This window comes from Phaenicophaeus curvirostris, chromosome 1 (assembly GCF_032191515.1).
Source record: "Phaenicophaeus curvirostris isolate KB17595 chromosome 1, BPBGC_Pcur_1.0, whole genome shotgun sequence".
NCBI lineage: Eukaryota > Metazoa > Chordata > Aves > Cuculiformes > Cuculidae > Phaenicophaeus > Phaenicophaeus curvirostris.
The window spans coordinates 8,842,848-8,868,029 of NC_091392.1; the positions used below are offsets into that span (position 1 = coordinate 8,842,848).

Consider the following 25,182-nt stretch of genomic DNA (forward strand, 5'->3'; position numbering starts at 1 on the left):
TAAAAACATTTGTAAAGCAAACCAAATTCAGAGTAGTTTCAAAGATCCCAAACTTGCTCTCTTTTTGTGCACTAATTTGAGGACATGCTCTTGACGTCAGTGAGTCTAGCGGTGGACATCTGTGGTTGCAGCACAGGTCCTAGAGTCACATCCTATTTCCCTTTCCTCCCTCCCTGTTTCTGCTGTTCCATTTATAGACAAGTTCCTCAAAGAAGGGCTGAGGGGTGCAGGAAAGGTCTGTTCTGTAGTCAAAGTCCTTTAGTAATAAATACACAGAGAGATAACAAAAAGAGACTAAGACAAGATTTTATTTCACCAGAGCACTATTAGAGAAGTCAGAGGGATTGACAAAGGTACCTTTTTTTTCCCCCCACTAATTTTAGAAAACAGGCATTCTCCTTCATGATCCAAATCCTGGCTGTCCCAAAGTATGCTGCATTGTACCATAAAGTTTGATGGCTTAGAGGTTACTGAAGACACTGAGATTTTATGTTCAACTTATCTGGCAGCTTTGGGAGGACTTTATAACTCCCTCTTCATCATCTGTACACCCTGGAAATCTTTGAAAAACATTTCTCACTAAATGCGTAACAAAACAGCAGTCTATATGATACCCACTGGTGCCCCAAAATGCATACATAAATGTAAATATTAATAATAAAAAATGATAGCCCCCAATAGTAAATAATAGATTATGCTAATACACTAATGATTGACAGGAGGTAATGTGGTGCTGCACCTGGCTATCTTGTGCAGACACATACCTCTGAGATCCCTTGCCGTGTAATTTTAGTTAGTTGGTCCTATTGCAACATTGCCTAGGCCTACAAGGCAGATATTGGATCCACCTGCACATAGAATCATAGAATCATAGAATAACCAGGTTGGAAGAGACCCACCGGATCATTGAATCCAACCATAACATCTGCTCATGGACCCTGAATCTGACAGAGGTTGGTAGGCATGACTTGAACACAAAGAAATAATATATATGAGGGAATTATTGCACATATTCAATTATCTCCAATCTTTATGGTATAACAACTTACCTCCTGTCAATATCAGAAAGTATAACAGATAATGATATTTCATTTTGCCATAGGAGAATATTATACCAATGTAAGCATTATATACCAGTTTAAACACTATATGAATAGTGTTTATTTTCATTGCTGGGAGAGGTCCTTTGCTATTGACAGTGCAAAACTGTTTTGAAAATCTACATTAACATTAGCTAATTGAGTTCCCTTGCTTGCTTTTGAATTGAATAAAATGTATCTGGAAAACTGGGAAAAGAATATAAGGACAAAAATCTTTGAAGTTTCCTGAAAACAGTCATCCTCTACATTTAAAGTACATTTTCTTAGAGAATGTCCATCCTGGGCAGCTACACCAGAAAATGATTAAGTGACTTAAACAGGCTTCACTATAGCAATTGCATTTCTGTACTGCATTTCTATAGCAATTTAGAGCAGGGATATTAATTTTACCTTGTGAGCTCAAGCAGCACTCATGGTGGTAGAAACCAAAAGTTCCTGTTCCTCATTCAAAGCATGAGAAAGAAAGATTATCTGGCCCATGTCAGAGAGGGAACCCCACCGTGGAGACAGGAACAAGCAGTTATGTGTTGGGATAGCAATCAGGAACCTCCTAAAGCACGTTTGCTGCCAACAGCAGAAATATCTGTTCCACTGACAGGTAAATCTGCTCACAGAGGCCCCTGCCCTTCACCTCCTTTCCTGTGCAGGCATTCCTCCTACCAGCAGCCCTGCAGCCCTGCCAAATGCTACTTTTGCTCCCTGGGTAGCAGGTCACACTGGTGAGCTGGTTATTGTTTCCCAGACCTGGTTTCACCTCTTTTACTGTATCTACTCTCTGCTTTTCAAAGCCAGTTGTGAGGAAATTTCCTTGCCCTCAGGGGGACCGTGGGAAGGGTGATGAAGGACCATCAGCACTTAAAGAGATCTTGCAGGTTCTCTCAGGCAGTGGGTTCATGGCAGCTGAACCAACATAACAGCATTCTTCTTCTGGAAGGAGGACATCTCCCTCCCTGTTCCCTTCTCCCCAAACACACATATCTGCTTCTTTCCCTCCTCATCTGCTCCCAGATGCATGGACCTGCCCTTTCTTTTGCTCCAGCTCTCGTCAGCTCCTTTGGCAAGGACATACATTGTTAGTACTTAGGACCTCATTTCTATCTCAGCTTTTCAGCCTGACTGTACAGCTTGTGTGGGCTCTGGTCCAATTCTTGGAGTCAGAGAGAAGAATAGCCTGTGTGGATTCTTGATATACACTTGGGGCTAGATCCTCAGCTGATAAAATTATTACAGGTCCCAGTGGTTGAACTGAGGGTCTGGCTCCAAGTCTTGATGCAAGTGCAAGGAGGGTGTGTGTGCCTGTGGAGTGCACAGAGGGCTGAGAAGGGTGGGACATACAGCTGTTGAATGCTTCCATAAAAATACATGTTACTCACAAACACTGGTTATAACTGGTGTGTAGTATATGATTACACTAGTAGAGAACTGAAAATAATAATAATAATTTTCAATAATAGCAGTGATAGGCAAAAAATCTGGATTTTTTTGGCTGTGAGCTGTTCTTCAGCAGCTAAGTCTTGAAAACAGAGGCACTAATGAAGTAAGTAAGCAAGTAAATCTCTTTGCACTGTCAACTCACCTTCTTCATGAACAGCTCATACTGCTCTGTATCTCTCCTGTCTGTTAGTATTGATATTAATGTATATTCCAGGCCCATTCCATCTGACACTTACTTCAACAGAGTTGTTCATGTCACTGCACTTCAAAGTCTCTTGTCTACTTTGTTATGAACATTATATTCATTAGGAAGCTGTCAAATACATCTGGACCTGGGGAGAAAAATGTTAAATTGAATGTATTGTTAAGATATCTAACCTCTTTAAAAACAATATCTTCCATATGAAAGAGCGGTAGGCTCAGTGGAGCAAGTCCTGATGTCAGATGTGCGGTCAGAGAAAGCAAGTCTAAATAAAGTGAATCAGACTCCTAAAGAGGAGTGTCAGACCAGCTACTGAGCCAAATCAAGTTTTCTGTAGGCAATTTTACACTTTGAATTTCCTTGAGAAAACTGCTTGCAGGTTTAAATTCTGGGCACTGAAATCCACAATGAAATTCTCATTTGCTCCAAGGGTGAAACAAAGTCCACTTATTTTGCTTCCTAAGCTTGGAATTTCATCAACAAAGCAAACACTAATTAAGGATTTAAAAATATGTCATGTTCTGTACAGCTGCTACGAGAGAGCATGAGCGGAAGAAATTGCACAATCTACTGTTGTTTTATTAGCCCACAGATAACAGGGGTTGTAAGATGTAGCAAAGAGCTCCTCTGTCTGTCCTCAGGGTGCTGTGTGCTCCTCCAAAGAATATGGTATTCTCAGAAGTTTTTCTGAAGAAGCAGTTAGTTGATAGTTGCAGCACAGGTGCCTGGAAATTCTCTAGATATTTTTGTATCACTTTTAAGAAAGTGTAGTCTGAAAAGAGAGGTTGGTACCATTTTGAAGGCAAGTGTAACGACAGTAATTAATTTGTTTTGAAAGGAGGGATAGCACTGCATATAGTTTTATGAACCATACTTTGACAAAGGAAGAGCCATGTGCCTTAACGAGATAAATATGATCACCATGTTACATTTTTAACAACTGGACATACTTGCGAAGTGCAATACACATCTCCATCCAAGCAGGAAAGAATTGAGTCTGCTACTGCAAAGCGGTGTGTCTATTTTAGGAGGTCAATGCAGGTCCCAGATCCCTGAGAAAGTTTTGATGTTAAGACATCTACAAGGTGCAACTGATTGTCAGTGCATTTTGTTTGTGTTGCCTGATCTTCAGAGAGTGGACTGACCTCCCCCCTTCCTTCTCTGTATCTATGTCTTTCATAAGATTCATGCCTTTCTAGTTGCAGGTCATATGATTATACATATACAGGTAGCTGGAAGGCTCAAAAGATAAGGTGGTTGTCTAGTTGGAGCAGTAAAGCTGATTCACGATTAATGAGATTAACTGAACTTTTTTGAATAAGCCATTCAAAGAGAATTTTGCCCTTATTTTCACCTGAAGCCTATTATCAGACCCTTGCTTTTAACATAGTCGATTGGCTGACAGTAAAGAGGCTGGGAGTTGGTTAACCACAGCATGAATGAAAGGATTTTAATTAGAACTGCTTTGATGCATCTAAACATTGAAATGCTACTTGAAAGAATTCATTTAAAACTGCCTTTTTTCAAGGTCACTAACTTGATAGGCTATTTGCTAATATGAATCTAGTAATATGGATTTTCAGAATAGCTTTAGGAACAGGTGAGTTTATAAGCCACCTCCCTCAGAACAGGGCAGAGGTTTTATCTCAGCTGCCTGACTCTATGGAAGATAATTTTAAAAGACAAGGCTAGACCTTGGTCTCTACTTTGGCAGTTCTCCTGTATAGTTGAGAAGGTATAAGGAGGAACTCATATCCTTAGACAGCAATATCTGCTTACAATGGGGATTCTTTGAAGGGAATTTGAAATAAAACTGAAATGGAAGAAACAGATATCAGTCAAGTAACTCCGATTATTTGCCCATTACGCATGAAACCAGCAGCTGTGTTGAGGATGTGTTAGAGATGAAGGGGAAAAAAGGTAAGTTCAGTCCTGACAATTGAATGTGAGAAAATAGAAGTGATGGGTTTGCATCCTCTGCCTTACATTTAGAAAGTAAATTTAGTAGTTTTTAACACACATTGTTGTGCCAGGCATTCTTAATGGACAGGTATGTGTGATGAAATGCCAAGAATTATCTGTGCTTTACCAAACCTCATATGCTCACTGAACATTTACATTGAATTAAACTTGTAGTGCATGTTTTTTAAATATCCAGAGTATAAAAAAAATGGAAATTTAATGTTGCTTTGGAAACAACAGAGAGTTTGCTTACTTTGGCAGTTTTGCAAGAAAGATAAAGTACTTAGGAAAAGGGAACCTGTGCAAATCTGTGGTCTTAGGTCATCTTCTTAAAAACAAATATTTCTCTCAGATACGTTTTCAGTTGTGCTGCCTAAACTTACTTATTTGGTTTGGCTCTGTGAAGTTTGTGAATCGGGCCTTTGCATTTTTTCAACAATAACACGAAGTCACAAAGCAGCTTTTAATCATCTCTGCAATAATAATACTTTACAAGTTATTTGTGCAGCTGTTTCATTAGTCAAAGTTATTTGCAAGTAAATGCAACTGAAATACAGTTCCGTAAACATAAGCAAGAATTGTTTAGTTTGTGCTTTAACTGGGTGTATTTTTCATGGTAAACAGCTACTTATTTTGTTTTACAGTATTACCATTTATTTTTGCATATATAAAAAACCCTGAGTCAGACAAAGACAGGACTTCAGGTTGATTATAACCGCTGGCTCTGAAAAACTTGAACTAAATTATCTACACTAGTCTCAGTACTGATCTTGCAGAAGAGCCTCCTGTCAAGTGAGCTTTACTAATATGAAAGAGAAGCAGATTCTACAACATAAATTGCTTTTTTTTATATCCGTTTTCCTCTTTGTGGATGGAGCAGCTGTTGCAAGGGTTATATAAAGATAAGATCACTGTCCATTCCCAATCAAAGGTGTTTTGACAGCACTGCACAGAAAGAGCTCTTGCTTAGCTACCGTTGTCTATAATGATAGTTTGAGGAGCATAGTGCTTAATGGAGCTACTTCAATTACTTATGATTTTTATAGGTTGGAAAATACTGACAGATTTGAAATATATCAACCAATATTTGCAAATAAGGAAATGTTTAGTTTGCTGATTGCTGAGCAGGCCTGTAGGAGTGCCTGAAGCTCGAAGTGAAAATGCCTTAAAACCTGCAGCAGTTTTTTCCTGAATTTTGGAGCAATTTTTGAAAATGTTCACTTTCCAGTGTCACCTTCCTGGACTGAAGTGAATAGAAATGCCTATGTGGCATTTCCAAAGTATGTTTCCGAAATATGCGGTGGAGGGCAAGATGGATTTGGGGACTACTCAGAAAGAGAACTAATACTTTGACACAATATTGTACCAATAAGAAATAACTTTTTCTGTGTTCCCAGTAATCCATATCCTTTTGGAAAGGCCCTACTCTGCCACAAATGTGATGTTTTCCTACAGGCCAAATAAAATTCATTGTATAGCAATGAGAGCCACATGGCATGCACAACAAATCACCATTGTCCACGGTGAGATGCAGCTAAGGAAAATATAACTTATATCTTGCAATAAGTAGTAGAGATTGTCAGTAGGCTGGAACTATTCTCTTTGCCTTCATAAAAATACATCTGGCGTTAACTGGATCTTTTAAACTCGGAATACTTTAGGAATTAAGTCAATTGCTATATTCACGCTATATTGACTTTTCTTTAGCTGAGGATTCACACAATAACCATGTAAATTGTCATGGGCATTTCCCAGCGTGTGAAAGCACTTGTCACTACCTAGAGGAAAATGCTGTCACATTTGTTTTTTACTGCATATGAAACTTACAGAAGTATACAGCTGGCTTTAAATTCGGAGTTCTTCAAAAGTGTCATTAGATGTAGCTGTTTTGAAACAGTTTGAGGAGTTCCCTTTCTGCTAATTTAGGCATAGTCCATCACAAAAAAAAGTCTGTGACTAGCCACAAAGGCAATTCTGCATCTCGACCAAGTGATTCCAGATTGCTACATATCTACACCATGGTGGAATCGAGGAGTGGCTGTACGATCACCACATATGTCACTTGAGGCTAAGAAGTCTAAATATGCTGTATAAATGTAAATACATGTTACCAGAACAGAATGGCACTTTTTCATTCAAAGCCTTTACACTGTGGCTTTGCTGCTGGAGTTGATTTAAGTAAGAAATTATCATGCTGTTGTGAGCCAAGTGTCCGCCAAGGTACTTTTCTAAATTAGTTCAGAACAGTCACTATTCCAGCTTCTTTTGATCACTAGTGAAATATTAACCCAGAATGGAAGTTTGCTGAATATTCATTTAATCACCAGACTGGAAAAAAAGTATTTAGTTTTCAGTAAAACAGCAAATACACGCTATAAACTGAACACTGAATGTGTACTCATGACAGACCATCTCTGTAATTAACTTTGTTTCTGTGCATTGTGGAAATGATGTTTCTATATTAGCTTGGCTAAAGTGATGCAGTAATTCAAATCTACAGCTTGCTCTGAGCTTGAAAACCATTGGAAAAATGTGCTTTTCATAGCAGATTTTTCCAGTGTAATATCCTTGGTGATATTAAATATAACTTGCGGTGAAGGCCAATTGCAGCCCATATGATAGTATTGTTTTGTTTTTATGAAGTGAGAACAATGATTAATTTGGCTGTAATTTAATCAATGTTTACTTCAGAAATTTTATTAGGTCATGTTTCAGTTTTAATCTTACTAGTGGCCAAGTTCAAAATGCTATTTCTAAGCTCTTTTCAATAGTTCGTAAATAACTGGCCAGACCTAATTCTTCACCATTTTGCAGCTTGTTTTGCCATTTGCGTCAGTAAGAAATCAGTGTGCAATGCTGTCATATCAATCTGGAACGTTTTGCAGATGTTTTCCTTATGATGCAGTGAAACAAATGACAATACAAGGCACCAGGCAGGGCTCATTCCCATTTGGGCATTTCAGTCATGAGACATCTTTTTGATTCCTCGTTGTAGCTCTCCTAGGTGATTCTTTACTGAGAAATACCAGAAGTGTTAAGCAATAGATGACAAGTGTCCTTTGGTATGGTCACTACAGAGTTCGTACCTTCCAAATAAGAAAGAAATGGGAAGTGGAGAGCATTCTGTCATCTCCTTTCAGGTATGCAAAGAATCAGGTCTACATATTTTGGCAAGTGACACACTTGCAAATGCCAGTGAATTTCATGACTGAGCAATGAAAGTGCTTTAGAGCATTTGCAGAAACATATCATTTATCCTTACCAGGATCAAATTCCTATGGCTGGAGATGAGAAGGAATTTTTCCCCTCGTATTTTGCCCACAGGCAAGCACTGAGATGTGACTGGAAGCTTGTCATCAGAAGAGATTTAAAAGTAACAGAGGGTGATATGGATTGCTGAAATACAGTAGCCTGTGAAATTCATTAGTCTCTCCTGTTTATTCATGTTAATGCCTGTGAATGATGAATTACTATATATTGTGATCCTGTGTTCCTCTTCTTCCCTCCATCCTATTTACTAACTGGGACACGGAACTGTTAAATAGGGATTTAATCTAGACTGCAGAATTTATAAGGCATTTATTATTATATACGATGTATCACATATTCTAGTAATGCAGCCAGCTCTTATGTCATGGGTGGAGGAGAGAAAGATGATTACTCAGAAATTAAGTACTCTAGCAATGTTCAGCTGATGAACAGTATTTTAGAGATTAAGCAAGAAGAATTTTAATAGCCCAAGAGAGCTCAAACCTCCTACTGTGCTATGTTCAGCAACGGAGAATCCTTTCCCAACAGACACTCACATCCCTCTTGTATCCAGTACCAAGAATTTCCATTTAGAAAAAGCAAGGGAAGAGGTTTGTACACAACATGACTTCTAATGAAGCCACATCTATATCACACATAAAAATCAACAGCGTGACTAGAAGTGATTGTCCTGTAACAGAGAACTCAATCACTAGTGCTAGGAGGAGTACATCTTTTTTTCTTATTGGGTGGAAAAATACCAGTGGAATGAGCCAAGATTCAGAAGTTATGAATTTAGAGGGCTTTTCTTTTTCCTTTTTAAATTTTCTATTTATTTATAGTACTGATTTGGCTATTCTTCAGCCAGGTTATTCACTACTCAGCTCTAGTGTAAGAACTAGTTGGATAGGACTTAGGTTTTTATAGGACCTTGCTAACAAGAAGTTGTTTGTAAGTGATCTTCCTGTCAATTAATAAACAGGTCTTTTAAAGTGTTACTAATTTAGAAACATGCACCCCTTTTGCCTGCCCCAAAAACTTTGTTTTCAAAAACACAAAAAAAGAGAAGGGACGGTGCTGGTGCAAAGCAGCGTAGTGCTTTACGTTGGATTTAGTTTTTCAATGTGAAGTAAGGTTTTGGCTTTTTTTCCAAACTACTGCCAAATAAATCTCACCTGGGGGAATAGGAGTGCAATGCAAGATAATTTGTTTTTAGGCTTTACTGTTAAAACATTCAGCAGTGAGCCAGACAAAACCACGTGAGCCTAAGTAGAAGTGACTGAGCCAAAAAATAATTGTCATAATTATATACTAGGTAGTCAGATTAATAATGATATAATATTTTTTTCTCCCACAGTGCTGTTTATTAGCCAGTAATGGTACTTAATCGTCACTTTCCCTGTCACATGTTTTGTGAGACTCCTTGAAGAAGAAAATTTGGATTTTTTTTTTTTTCCCTCCTTATTTTATTCAGGCGTCAAGCTGCAAAATGCAGGCTCTGATTTTCTTCATGTTCAGGAAGTGTAAATAACTTTTGCTGTAAGTCTGGCGTATCTGGCAGTAAGCCTACGTTGTCCATCCAGTGCCAGGAAGGTGGAAGTAACTTTAATTTTATATTCAATTTAGTGCAGAATTTGCCTTCTGTCCCAAAATTTCCAATTGGTCTAGCTTGGAGAGTTTGCTTGTGGAAGAATTGATTCACATGTTTGTTTTCATTCTTCCCAAATGAATGACTGCCCAACAAGACTAGACTCTCATTGTACTCTTTTCTATATATTATTTTTGTCCTCATCCAGAATTACGTCCACAGAGTTTACATAAAGCAAAAAGTTATAGACTTTTACTTTAGAGCCTTTTAGCTTTTTTTTTACAGGAGAAGTACAGATTCTTTCATTAGTTTAATAGAGAAACATTTTTCTTAGTTTTATTTGAAAGAAATTGGAAGCCACTATTAAATCACAGTAAAACTTAAGTGTCAAATTTGTACTTTTAATTGGGAAAATCTTCTCTGCAGAGGGTGCAGGAACAGCGGACCCTTGGCATCTCTGTAGGGAATGGAAAGACCTCAGGACTTTAGAGGTGTTGGTACTGGATGGTCCACTTAATGTGCCTCTATATTGTCTTCATTTCAGTACTGTGTCCTAGGAATATACTTCTACTCAATAGCTGTTCATTCAGGTCTCAATTGAAATGATTGTAATTAAAAACTTAATTTCAGTAATTCTCCATAGTGCCACTAGAATGTAACATTAGACAGAGAATAAACTGAACATTATATGAAACTTTCTACACATACTATACTTGCTACTTCCTTACAGTTCTTCTCAAATAATTTCAGTTTGAGATGAGCTTTTTCTTTTCTAACTGCATCTCCGGCAATACTCGATGAGTATGATTTTCCATCTCTGATAAGGTTCTTTTTTGATTTTGAGCAGACTCAGGAGCTCACAGTTAACTCAAGGGGGTGTCTTGCTTTATCCATTTCCCTTACTTATAAAGAGGATGAACTGGTTTTGTGCTTCCAGCGGAGCATATTTGATAAACTCCCAGCACTCACTGTCTCCTATATCCTCCATGGAAGTTTCCCACAGAATCCCTTCCAACTGAGCTCTAAGAGAGCTGAAGTTTGCTCTTCTGGAATCTAAAACCTTTGGGCATAAGGAAGACATTTTTTACAATGAGGATGGTGAGATACTGGCACAGGTTACCCAGAGATCAGCAAACTGATCTAGTGGATGATGTCCCTCCCCATGATGAGGAGTTGATGAAGGTCCTTTCCAACTCAAATGATTCAATGAGTCTTTGATACCTTTCACATCTAACCACTGTTTCTTGCCTCTAAATATTTTTGCTGGAATCGAACTTCTTTGCTTCTTTATATGTAGAGCACCAAATATGGTGGGATATTGATCCTTGATCGTGCATATCCTTGAGCATGGTGATATAAGCATACATTAGATTTCTTACAATGAAGGAAAAGTATAGCACAGATTTTTGTAAAGAACTGTCAGTTTTTGTTTCTAATGTCTGTCAAAGAATGCAATTCCTTTACATCATAGACATAATTCATTAGGAAAATTTCACACAATGAAATAGTTTTTGAAAATAATTACCCAATTTGGAAGTAAAGAAATCTCAAAGAAAATCAAGGTTAACAAGAACTGTATTCTGACCCTAGAAAGTCTTGCTCTAAGACTGCAGCTATCTCACCGGTGTATGCCATGCTGGTTGCATATATTTCTAAAAGACATCAGTCAGTCAGACGTAAGCATTTTGATTATAAAGATTTTCTTCATTTTCCCACAGACTTGCTGCTTTCAAACAGCTGCATCCCATTCCTGGGCTCAACAGAAGGGCTTGATTTTCGAACCCTGCTGCTAGATGAGGAGAGAGGACGGCTGCTAATCGGGGCTAAAGACCACATCTTCCTGCTCAACTTGGTTGACTTAAACAAAAATGTGAAAAAGGTCAGTTTCTTTTCTACAGAGTTTGTCTCAAAGATTCAGTTTTGTTCCTTTCTCTCTCTCTCTCTTTTTTTTTTTTTTTCTCCTCTCTCCTTTACTGAGTAGCTTGTAGATTCATTGTGGAATGCTATGTACCAGGATCTGACCATTTCGCCCCCAACAGTTAGATTATCTTTAATAGAGTGAATTTTTCATAGTATGTGACCTCCTCTGAGACTAATGTCCTATGAGATGTCAGCTACCTGGAGGAGCCCTACAGTGCATGAAAGTAATATCAAAATATCTGGGTGGGAAAAAGGCAAAAATGAATCTCAGACTGGTTGCTTCTTAATTTCCGTGGTCATAGTTATCCTTCTCCAATAAAAGTATCTAAAAGAAGATAACTGAAAACAACTCTTTCCTTGCTTCCTAGCATCACTGGGATTACATTGCAGTGATACTAAACAAAGCAAAGGCAATTTGGATGTTTTAAAATATAGTACAAATTTAGTGGCAACTTTAATATTAGCATTTGTATTGGATATCTGTAATTACTAGTGACGGGAGAAACTTGGGATCTACTGTACTGCCTTGCCCATGTCCGGTGACAGTGTGTTAACCTCAGATAATAAAGTGGCAGCTTAGCCTTCGGGATTCCTAGCAGACATGATGAACTGCTGTAAGCACAATTGACCACTACATGTAAAACTAAGGTTCTCCACAGGAACACACATGAAAACTACTTTCCTGCTTGTCCCAGATATGCTACTTACTAAGGAAAATTTAAATTCTCAGCTGTGTTTGATATTTTCTTTTAGCATCAGGAGGAGATTTTAAATTACTATGGTCTGTTGTCAGCTCTGAAGACCTAACTGGCTCTGAATTAATACAGCTGCAGTACAGGGGCTTAGCAGGTGTAACAGGAGACTATTTTGCCCCACGTGTTTAAGTGCAACACTTGCTGTCCTACAGAAGAGAGGCGGTAGCAGGCTGAATGTCCTATTTTGACTTCTTCAGTGCTCCGTATACCAGTTTCTTTAAAGCTCAGATTTCAAGCATTTAATGAAATTTAATCCCCAAGATGCTTTATAGACCCTTAACTTGCGTATTCTGTAATACCATATAGATTACTCAAAAACCAGCACCTCCTGAGGACATTGTGTTACTTACAGCATTATTCATATTGTAGATTTTCAGACTACAGACTGGCTTCTGGCATAGACTTTTCTGTCTGAAAAGCAGATTTCTGTTTCTGTGGGGTGCAGCTTACCTCTTGAAAGATGCTGAGTGCTGTCAGCTCCCGTTATGTTCAGTGGGGCTTGATTAGTTCAGGGCTTTATGGAGTCTGTAGCACTCTGTGTGATCCACCCCTGTGTCCAAGCTGGTAATACTTTACTTTTAGCCAAACCACTGCTGATCATTATGAATGTTGCACTTCCCAAGAAGAGCAGAATACAGTCTGCGCCCAAAGAGTTTATGTGCAATCAGACAGTAATACTTAATACAGATATTGTGGAACAAAGATTCACTTTGCTTTTTAGTAGGGTCTGTAGCAATAGGACAAGGAATAATAGTTCTAAACTAAAAGAGGATAGATTCAGACTAGAGATAAGAAATCTTTGATGATAGGATGGTGAAGCACTGGAACAGGTTGCCCAGAGAAATGGTAGATGCCTCATCCCTGGAAATGTCCAACGTCAGGTTGATTTGGGCTCTGAGCAGCCTGGTCTAGTTAAAGATGTCCCTGTTCATTGCAGGGGAGGGGGTGGCCTAGATGATCTTTAAAGGTCCCTTCCAACCCAAACTATTCTTAGAGTTTATGATTTTATTATTTGAATGAAAATTTGCATTTGATGAGCTGAATAGGTAAAGTATGCCTGCATATCTGTGGTAACCTGAGAGAAGGGAATAACATTTATAGCCACTTGTGTACCTGGACTAAATAAAATTATCTGCAGATTCAAATATTTCCACTTCTCAGTTTAACCAGGTTGTCTTTTCAGACAAAACACTGAAGCAAAGCATGTTTATGTATCTAAAACTGATCAAAAAGCTCTGTAAAACATTCTAGTGTGCTGACTCCCAGTGTTTCTATGGGCATTCAGCAACTTTATAAACTTGGATATAACACTGGATAAATGCCCAGGTAACATGAGATGATATCACACAAGTGTTTCTCTTTAATTTCTCTGTGCTTGACTGGTAGAAATTTGTTTGGGGAGGGAAGAAGTGAGATGAAGGTAGTTGCAGGAAAGTTTATGTATCAGTCGCAGTCACTGACTAGATTTCAGTGCTAAAGGATACTGCACAGCAACAGTGAAGTGTCAGAAAAATAGTATTTGCTGGTGCTTTGTTTAGACTGACCATGATTTGGGTTGGCGCTGGGCCAGGTGGCTTCCAGGCTTTCCTGGAAGCCGCACATGTAGGGATTACAAGGGTCTGAAGTGTGTCCTTTGTACTCCTCAGGAGTAAGAGTTATCTGGAATATAGTTACATCTCTTATATGCAGCCACTAAAATGAATAATAATTGATTAGAATGTTAAGATTCTGCTTATAAATGGTATGTTTCTTAATGACTTTGAGGGAGGATGGTTAAAAAAAAAGTTGAGAGGGGTAAGAGAGGTGTAAGAGCTTTAAAGCTAGAATGCAAGATTGTACGTAGGTTTGGGTTTCCTGTCTTTAAAATAGAACTGAACATGAACTGTAGAATGCTTGCTGCTGGCTAGATTCAGATTGCTTTAAAAAACATCTCAGTTACAGATACTTCTATTAGGAACCACTGATACGCCAAAAAGCCAAATCAGTAACCCCAACCATTTACTCTCAGAAAATCTTCATCTGTGGATATAATTACTTGGCAAGATTATATTTTAGAATCTGGTGCTCTATATTCAGATATGTCTGGAATAGTATTCAGAGGAACACCCAAGCTCTGTATCCTTTGCTCATCTTTAATGTATACATATACATCATTTAATTGCATCCTTTTTACAACCTAATTATTTGCCTATATTAGTTAATTTAACTTACATATATTAAGTTATGGCTTTATTTGCTGGTGTATTTTTCCTGGTTAAATAAATCAGTAGTTCTTCTGGAGTTCCAATTTCTTAAATCATTCTAGTTTTTATTCAATTTATCCTGTGATTGATTGAAAACTTCCTTTGCTGGCAGCTTGGAAGAAGTCCATCCAGTTTCCAGTGCTTGCAAACATTATAATTAAACTACAGTATGTACTGTATTATAATAGAAAAGTCCTCCAGAATGGAAGACAAATGCAGAAAGCTGAAATGGTTGCAGTCTATGAATATCTAAAGCTTAGCAAAGGTTAATCATGTTTCTGTAGAGGGATATAATTTCTATGAACTTGTCCTAAATAGAAATCTCTAGCTGCTATTGCAGGAATAGCATTTTTGCGTACCATAGTTTATTCTTGAAAGACCCTTAGATGTCTGACAAGTGTTGCAAGCTATTTATAAACTGTAGCACCCGTAGTTCCTTCCTATGAGTAAAATAAAAATGTTCAGCAAAAGGGAGCAGAAAAGAGCAACAACCCACATTTATCAGGGCACTGCATATGTGGACAATAAATCTGAAGACAATTATACCATAACTAGTGGAAGCGTAGTGTAAAACCAACACGTTTAATAGCATGAAAATCTGTAAAGCTGGGGAAGAAATTCTGTAGGAATCCTAAGCTCTGTGATCCTGCTAGAAAGATTACTTTGGTACATAGAATTGTCTTGTGAGTTTGCCTAAAGCCTTTGTTATTTTTCTTCTTAAACTAAATAAATACTAAATAAAAATGTGGTTGGCTGGGTAAACACTTGTGAAATAGCTGCAAAGCAATGGTGCACCTTTTTGAAAGTCCTGTGCTCACTAACAGTGCAGCGGGGTTATATGTCAGCACTATTATCACTGTGTAATCCGCAGTGTGACCCGCCCATCTCTGCAGGAATAGGAATGCTATCAAGGGATGACAAACTTCTGAAAAGCTGCCAACCTGCAGGAGCTGTCAGTGCTAGAAGACACGGCCACATGTGGGCCAAATAGATAAACATGTCAGATCCCCAATAGCAGCTTTGGAACAAGTTGTTTTCATCTGTCCCAGTATGTATTGTCACAGGGTCACAAATTAACATCGCTTTGAGCATCCTTAGTTTGTAGTTGCTACTATTTTTTTAGCATTATTAGGTGTGGCTGTGTTTTGACTTATCCTTTAATGCCCTCTTGTATTGATTTTTATCTGTATTTAACAGTAAAACATGCATATATGTGTGTGTATATATATATCAGCTAGGTAAATGCTTATGAAATAGCTGCAAAGAAATTCTGGACCTATCTATAACTGCAGAGCTTACCGACAGTCCAAGTAGAGTTATACATTAGCACTGTTATCACTGAGCGATATTTGCACTGTGACCCACCTGTTTCTGCAGGAAGATGAACACATATATAAATATGCATGTGAATTTGTAAAACAGCACACTTGAAATACAGGAGCCAAATTTTACCTTCTTTGTGCTAAGAAACCTCCTGCCAGTCTATGTAAGTTTCATCTCAATTAGAAATAGAGCCAGTGGGAATTTATCCGGGACTGAAGGGAGGCTTTGGTCCTTGTCATCATCCCAGAGGCTCAGCAATATACACAGAGTTGTAGAGGTTTGCTGCAGCCTTGAAACACAGTAACACCAATACTGGTCCTTCCTAAACAAATGTGCTGCTTGTTCTATGTGTCAAATGAATTTAGTTTTCTGCCTGTTCGCAAAAACCTTTAGACTGTTTGAGGATGAAGCTTTCTTGACCTCTCAGAAGAAAAAGGCTTTCCAGGAGATATCAGCGGTGTGCAAAGAGTCACATGAAACCACGGGGGTTATCTAATGTTCTAGAAGTGGGAGCATGAGGCCTAGGAAAGTCTAAAAGAAACCCAATAGAACTAGAGGAGAATGATCATGAGTCCATCTGGGATCACAATTTGTTCCCAGTCTCTGTGAACAGAAAAAGCTCTAAGAAAGAAGTGAGGGGAGGCCAAGATTTGATGGTGCAGAGTTTCTCCCTCCACATACGGGCAATTAGTTCCCAGGTTTAAATGCATGCTAATTGCCCTGCTTTTGAAACAAAGGGACCTTTTCTGTGTGTTGTTGCAGTTCACAGGATACTCTTTTCCATCTATTTTATAGTATTTCCCTTCCTCCCAAAAATGAATAGAAATGGCAACAGTCTTATTATCATTTATAACAAAACAAGAGTGGCTCTACTGGGTATGTCTATAGTTTAGTGTCCTGTTCCCAGAGATAATCAGTAGTGGGCACTGATGGAAGAGTGTAAGAAGCTGTAATGGTGCTTGAGGTTAGGGACTTCCAGAGACACTGGTGATAACTTTATGCTTGTTAGCCCTTGGAGGAATCTTCTCATGGAGCTACGTAGTGCTTATTTTGAACCTCTGAAAACTCCTTAGTGTCCATATAAATGTTTGATATACTTTAGTTTAAGCACCTGTGTAGACAAGGCGGAAGCTTTTAAACAGTGTTTACAGACACAAAGCACCAGGCAGGGCAAGATGTGAAGAAAACAGTATGTAACCAGAATAACAGAAATCCTAGGTGGAAGAGAGTGTCTCTGTTATTTCCTTTTGCATTGTTGCCATAAACTGTTTCCATAAACATCCGTTGTCATTTTTATTTTACCCGTATGTTTAGGTATAAAGAACAGGCAGTATCCTGCTCTCTGAAAACTGTTGCTCATGTTGAGCTTTGAGTTTTTCAAAGGTAGGATTTGTCTTCAGTCTAAAGTGATAAACATGTCAGGAACAGTGTTATTTACCCTAAAAATCCTGGTGTACTGTTTCCTTTTAGGAGAAACAGACACTAGTCAGAAGTCTACTGTGGTTACGCTGTGGAAAATGAAGTGTAAAGGCAATGAAGCCTTTCAAGATTTAATGCAGTGTAAATGAAATCAGCATCTGGTCTATTTTCATAAGCTTTCACATATGCTTATAACGTACACATGAAAGTGCCCTTTTCAGAAAACACTTAAGTGCCGAAAGCACTGGCTACCTCTTAAGCTGTCTTGGAGAGTGGATCACAGTTTAAAAGGAGAACTGTGGTATGTGGAGATTTCGCTTTGTCTCATACAGATGCAATATAAGAAGCCCATTTGGCTCTATTAAGAGGTTTCACTCTAACTGCCACCTGCCAAATTTAAGCTACCAAAGTCTGTTAATATGTCAGCCAAATGCACAACTGTTATTTCCCTCTGACTTCCAGTGCATTTTACTCAGTGTGACAGCACTATGAAAATGAAGAATGCCATACACTGGCACTGGTGCTTCCCACAGTGTTGTTAATCACTTTAAATCGATCCTCATATCCTCTCTTCCCTTCCCCTCCCCCTCCCTGTGCCATATCAAATTATATCTTTCAGAGATCCAATTTTCTGCTCATATGCTCATCACATGTCTCCTTGGATGTATATTTCAAGTACACGAATTAGCATGTCGGATGTAGGAGTACCTGTTAGAAGAGGGAGTATCTGTAGCAGATATAAAAGTAAAACAGATTTAAGAATACATGCTTGCCTTTTAGGGACTTGTAAGTTTCTGACACAAAACTGTTAAGAAGAAAGTTACGTGAAAAATCTGACTCTATAAACAGTCTGGTTAGGTTTCAAGTACAGGGAGAAATTGAGCTAAGGAACTTAAACGTATTAACTTCCTTTGTCTGGTGATGACTAAAATATTGAATTCCAGAGTACAACAAATGCAGTGGGAGCCAATTATGAGAAGTGCTTAGGGTAACCTTCCTCTTAGGATTTACATATGAGAACAATCTGCCCAGTTCCTCAAGTTGTGGGCTTCCCATACCACACACGTGAATGCAACAGATGTGAGGTATTTAGAGAGCAACTGGTATACACACATGGTATGCTAAAATCAGCAGGTTTTCCCATTAATTAAAATACTTTGTTTTCAGCAAAATAATACTAAGAAAGCATGAAATTCTTTCCAGTGTTTGTTGGGAAATTTGATAAATTTCTAGTGCTTGCAGTAAGTTTCAGTGAAATGGCCCTGAGTGAGTATAAAGAAGTGACAAATATCCTAGTTTTCAAGAAGCAATCCATGAACACCCACTCTTATCGTGCTAGGATGTGATATTTATGATATTGTCTTATGTAGCAGTGTGAAAGACTTATCAGTGTGTCACTATTGTATCCTTTCTCAGTGCTCCTTGATCTTACTGTTTTTCTCTGCTTTTCATTTTTTTAGCAATGAATTACTAAATTTTTCAGGAAAAAAAAAAAGCAAGTCATATTAATGTTGTTTTATGGGTGGGAAAATTGAGACCTGATGTTCACATATAGTAGGGCAATGGTAAAATTGGGATTAGACTGTCTCCTTTCCTTTAACATTCTTGGATCATGTTGCCCTCTTTACTGTACTCACTTTATGGTCATTGGTCTAAGTCATGAATCCCTTTTTTTTTTTTTTTTTTTTCTCTTCACTCATGGGAGTAGTTTCTCATGAAGGAAAGTTTCCCAGGGGGAGAGTATTGCATATGCTAGTGTGGCAATGGTCTCTATCTGGCTTTGTTCTTTGGAAGCTGCAGTTGGGACTGTCATATGAGGACTTTGCTCATACCAATGAGCTTAAACTTCTGAGTTATGATCTACACGATTCACAAAGCCTTAATGGGACATTTTAATGCCCAAGAAGCTGAAGAAGCTGTAATTTATTGCATGCATTCCCTCAAGTATCAACAGAACAAATACCTAGCACACAGAATGAAACAAGGGAAGAATGCAGGCTTTCTCTTGCTGCATCAAGTAGCCATTTAAAATCAGTGTATTTTTCCTGCAAGTGCTTCTACCACCTCTTATTCCTTCAAAACAGGAAGAAAGCAATCCCTTTCAAAGATGCAAATTCAGTGACTGGGTATTATAAGACATGCTGATCAGCTGATGTCCTTCACTCCAGAGACAGACACATCCTGCTGGTGTTACATGTACTACTGATAAAACACTTTGGGTTTTCTCGTACCAGAGATTACTGATAGAGAAGTGCTGAAGCACATGTGCAGCATCAAGCACATGAGAGGCTGTAGTGAAGCCCCAAGGGCTGCTGAAAGCCATCGACCTCAATGGGACACTCAAGTGCTTGCTGCTGGCACGAGTATGACTATCTCAGGGACGTGAAATTGGAAGGAGTCACATTGGTCAATTGGTCTCACTCCTGGCTATCACTGGCAACTACTTCATGTAGCAGTCATTCCTTTCATAACCAGGTCCAAATATTCTGTAAGCGGCCTTGAAGGATACTTCATGCAACTTCTTTAGCAAAGTCATTGCTACAGACCAGAACCTTGTTAGTCTGATATTTCATATTTATTTATATTTGATCTATGTTTATTAATACTCATTTCCTCTCACTGTTGATAATATGGTCTTTGTAGCCCTTTGATTCTTGCTGCATAATGTTAACAGTCTTCATTTGTATTAGTGGTTCTTCCCAGCCTTGTGTCATCGACGTGTGTTGCAGAGTGCTGGAATTTTGTGAAGGCTGCTGAAGGGTATATGAAATAGGATGAGCTCTGATATTTTTTCTTTAAGAACTCCATGAGTAAATTCATACAGAAGTTCTTTACTTATCAGACCATTTTTTCTTGTAATAATGCCTAATTTTGCTGGTTGAGCTAATCAGTTTCCATGTGGTAGTTTATAAAACACTTAATTGGAGCCCTGATAAGAAGAGCTCTGCCACATTAATGTAGCATACAATTCAGCTATGCTGTTAAAGAAAAGCACAACATTAGGCTGGAATAACAGCTTTTAACCAGGTTTTGTTGTCTTTTGTACTGTTCTCCATTTTCATTAGAAACTTAAGTTATTCCTTCCCTAACTAAGAATCTATTCTGAAGTCTTACAGACAGATGAAATAAGGCCAATAGGCCTGTGATTTTCTTAGATACCTTGTGTTCCTCCTCTTTTGTATTGTGACATGTTTTCTACTCTTTTGGTAAGGCCTGCAACATCCCAGATTTAGTAACTTCATTAGAAATGCTTCTTGGAAAATCTGTAATTTCATACAACAGTTTGTTTAGAATAAGAGTTCACTATTTTATTTTTGAGGTGTTGCTTCGCCTAAGGATTTATAGGTTAAGTTTTAGCCTATGAACAAAATTGGATAGGTAGAGAAAGATGAGGAAAATACTTGCTTGTTATTCAATATTGTTAATTCATGACAGATGGCACCTGAAAAGAAAGTCTTTGAAGTGGGTCCAGTTATTATCTATATATACTTATAATGGTATTTATATCATCTATGTATCAGTTTATGTTTTTAAATAATCAATTTCCTTTTTTCTTTTTAGAAGTTTTCCCTTTTCATTCCTTTCTTAGAGTAAAAATGCATGTTTGGAGGAAGAAAAAATGTTACTTTTAAAAATTACTCTGCTCCTGATCTGCAAAGGACCTTTGTGATTTAGAATGTTTTGTTTTCATCAGAAGTCAATTTCCAGCTACCCTTTAAAGTGTTACATTCTCTGTCCTACACTTATGTACTACTTAATTTTGTAGTCCTGGGAGGTTTTCTTTCACTCTGCCAGCAGAGAACTTATTAACTTGTATTTGTTAGGAGATTTTAATTTCTTTTTTGTTGCTAAATTTAAGAAAATATTCGTAGAATGATTTACAAGGGTTTTTGGTTGTTTTTTGGTTTTTTTTTTTTCAATTGGGTTATAGTTTATAAAATTGGGAAATCATGACAGTAGCTGTCCGTTGGAATTCTGATACAGATAATTTGCGAGGAAAATAAGCTGAAGACGAAGAGGAGAAAATAATCCTGTTTAAATATATATTTAATATATTTCAACTAGTTACCTTAAATTCAGTAATTCTACCTAGAAATTCAAGCATTGCAGATACAGATGCAACCATGAAATATTTTATATATAATTTGTGCCATTTGTAACATAAAATTATAAAATTTTTTTATGTCAGTGTTGGCACCATTATTATATATTTTTTATTTGTTTTCTTTGAGGTTTGAGTTTTTGAGGAACTTAGGAAAAATACATTGTTTCATAAGATATTATCATTGTGAATTCAGCATGTGAACTGAAAAAAATCTATGAAACAAAGTGGCCGAATTCAAAGCATCAAACTATCTACAAAGCTTTTAAATATAAAAGAAGCTGCTAGAGCATCTAGTCTTATTTTTACATATTGTGAAACTAAGTAACTTCTCTGAATAAAATATAATATTAAGGTTTAATTCCATCCCTTACAGGAAAGTCAAGAGGAAAGTTGACATAAATAAGTTTATGCATATGAAAATTCAGTGAGACTGTTTCACGTGTGTAAAGTTACTGATATGTCAGTATTTGAGGGAACCAGACCTGGGGTACTGTTACACAGTATGTCATCTAATAAAAAATTAAGTTAATGCTTTCTTGCTCAGCACATTGGCTCATTATCTATAATGCAATTTTCATGACCTATTACAATTTAGAATTGACAGTTTCTGGGAACTTCTTATTTCTCGCATGGGAGGCAAATAAATATCACTTTAATTCCCTCATATATAATTGCAAATTGTTTTCAAAGTTGGATCACTTAGCCTCACTTTTCATTGTCTAATGTGGCTTTGTAATGCTAAATATTCAGGCTGTTGAGTAGCCAGAAAGTAAAACAATTGATTTTTCTGTGATAATTGACCACAGTCAATTATCATAAGAAAGGAGTGGTGCATATCTCAGCCTGATTGTTCTGGCTGGTAGGACAAACACTATTTCCCATGAAGGAATATGGGCCAGAATCATGGGTAGAGTCAAGGCCATTATATGCATGATGCCTTCAAGCAGATATCTTCGAATCAAACTGGACGTTCCAAAGAAGACATCTGGTTTTTTCTGTGTAGTTGGCAGGGAGAGCTGGGCATTTTCAAAAATGCCTCCAGAGGGATATCTTGTCTACCTAACTGGATGCCTAAATTTTGCCACAATATCTCCAAAACCCCTCAAAGACCTCTAGCCTTCTGTGTTACTGACACAAGAATCTTGTGGAGAATTGAGCATAAAATTTACGTACAAGAGAGCTGAAGATCAGGTCTCAGCTTAAGACTCCTTGGCCAAATGTATTTGGAGATCCATGATCCTATTTTCCTCCAGATGTTGCTTTTAATCAGCTTTTCTTCACCAGCATGTCTTATGCCTCAAGCACTTCTTCTCCTTAACTAGTGACACTTGGGCCAGACAAGTGCTAAAAGTGAGACGAATCCCCGACAGAGACCCGATGAGTTCACTGGTGCTACCTTCAGCTCTTCCCAGTGTCTTTGCAATGCTCCCAGAATGTTTCTCCTTAATTTCTGGTGTTGTATGCCGTGTAATCCAGACACACTGGCACAGCTGATTTCAGTTTGTGGTTTCATAACTGGATGCTATCACAATGTCATTTTGAGAAAATTCTCTGGGACAGTAAATTTGTGCTCCTATGCTGAAATTTTGTTATACTGCCTTGTCTCTGACTTCAAGTAAATATTGCTATGAAGGGTTAAAATTTAAGCAACTCAAAATGCATTATCTTTACTAAGAGCTTTTAATCACAAAGGTAACTGTAAATTCACTTGAGAGGAAATTAATTTCCTCTGGGAAAAGAAGAGAAAGAATTCAAATAAAAAGACTGTTGCCAGATTTGGAAGAACACTGACTGTAGATTTTGGACAATGATAAAGTTATTTGACATACAGCAATCTTTTGCTTTCCTTACCAGTGCCCAACTGAGTATGTGTATGTGGCAAGCCGCAACCTACATGCTGCTGAAATCTGAATGAGGGAAAGGAAATTTTATAGCAGTTAACTCCTCTTGTATCTTGTTGAGTTGTGCATCCTTCCTTGATGATGATTTTTTTCCTAATGCATATTATAATAATTCTTTATTCCTATATATTTCACTGCTTAAGTTTATATAAGTTTTGACTTGAAACTCAACACTACTCTAAAGCATCTGTAACTAGTAATCTGAATACTGGTTCCTGGAATTTGAGGCAATTTCCTAAACAAATCATGTTGTCAAAATAAGAAGGAAAAAATACTTATCTTTAGTATGTGATTCTGGGAGACCTTATATTTAGCTTCTATTTTAAATTTAATAGAATCAACAATATCCAATTTTTACTGTTTAATTGAAATCAATGAGCTAGAATATGAGCTGTTGTTCACTGATATTTCTTCACTAACATAATTACAGATAGTAATTTCTAATCTGGCTCCATCTGCACCAAAACCTAGTTTACAGAATTCCGCAGTGCAGGTGAAAGAAGAAGGAAAGACAGTGATAGTATATGTTATAAGTTACCTAAGGTACATGATTGTCCTCTGAACTTCTCAGTGAACTCAATGCATGTTGACGAGTGACATTTTTAAATTGTGAGCTATTGATTTCTGTTAAATGTACTTTATGTTCTACAAATTTTCCTTACGCTGCCTTTATTTTTTTTTTAACAAAAATTCTTTTATTTTGAAAATTGACTGTAACAGCTAAGTATTCTTCTATAACAGCTTTAGTAAGATCACTGAACCAAATTCACCACCAATGTAATTTGCCTTGTTTTACAGAAAGTTTAGTTTAAAGATGATTTGGCTTATGCCTTTGAGAAAAACACACTCTTCATAATGGTGACAAGGTGTGCTAGCCAGATCATTGGCTGTACATACTTTTAAAAAATACTTAGTTGAAGAAATGAAAAAAGAACAGGGGTTTTGATTTCAAGTCTCTTCAATTTTTTTGTAATGGAACTCTTCACTATAAGTCATGTTCATTTCAATGTATATGCACATTCCTCCAATATGCATAAATCTGTTAACTGTTCATTCAAGGAAATATTTAAACTGCAGTCACAGGACAATTTATGATATTCATAATTTTTGTCTTATTCTAACTGTATTACAGATTTACTGGCCTGCATCAAAAGAAAAGGTAGAATTATGCAAATTAGCTGGGAAAGATGCCTATGTAAGTATAGTATATACTTTTTTATTATTGTTGAGAATATTGTATATCTGTGTGTTTTTAAATGCAGAAAATGGATTACTAAGCTGTTGTTACTCTTTTCCCTGAACTAACGAATTGCTTTTTCTTCATTTTAAAAAAAATTACACTTTTATTTTCTTCTTTAAATGTTAATGCTCCAAAAAAAAATATCCAGTATGTAAGCAGCAGTCATGCAAACCCACTCTTTATGTGATAGATGCAGTTGAGAGATGAATGGACTTTCCTCTGAAATAGATCCCAGGCAGTAATCCCCTGAAATCCTTTCTTTCCCATCAAACTACTTCTTTTTCTTGGGAATATCCTGAAGGTAACTTCATTATAATTCATTAACAAAACAGAGAAGCAGAGCAGAGTACAAATTAACTTAATTTGCAGACAGCTACAGTTAAGGTTAAACCAAACCGAAATCTCAGACTCATTAGCTTTTCACTGCAACCACAAACCTTCTTTAGGACGTCTCTTTGGGAAGTGTATTTAAGATGTATCCCTATATACGATAAAACTTTGATACTTATTTTGCATAGATTACATCATTTGTATGCAACCCACTGGAAATGTAAACTGGATGTATAATAAAATTTCTTCCTTTTCTCTCTCATAATCCTGTGGTTTTTATCCAGCTTGTCTGTTAACCAAGGTGGACTCCAGCTCAAAATACTCTCTCAGCTGTCTGCCTGAGGAATTTCAGCTTTTTATCCTAACTTATTGCTACGCTTATCTTTACAGCAGACAAAAACTAAACAACAC

The 25,182-nt window shown here is 37.4% G+C and overlaps 1 protein-coding gene across 1 annotated transcript in view; it reads left to right on the plus strand.

Annotated features, from left to right (window-relative positions):
• The window catches only part of SEMA3D (semaphorin 3D), a 142,239-nt gene that overhangs the window by 49,635 nt on the left and 67,422 nt on the right, over nt 1–25,182 (plus strand). The window contains 2 exon segments of the mRNA XM_069875333.1: nt 11,254–11,414; nt 24,334–24,396. Coding sequence (XP_069731434.1) covers nt 11,254–11,414; nt 24,334–24,396 — 224 coding nt within the window.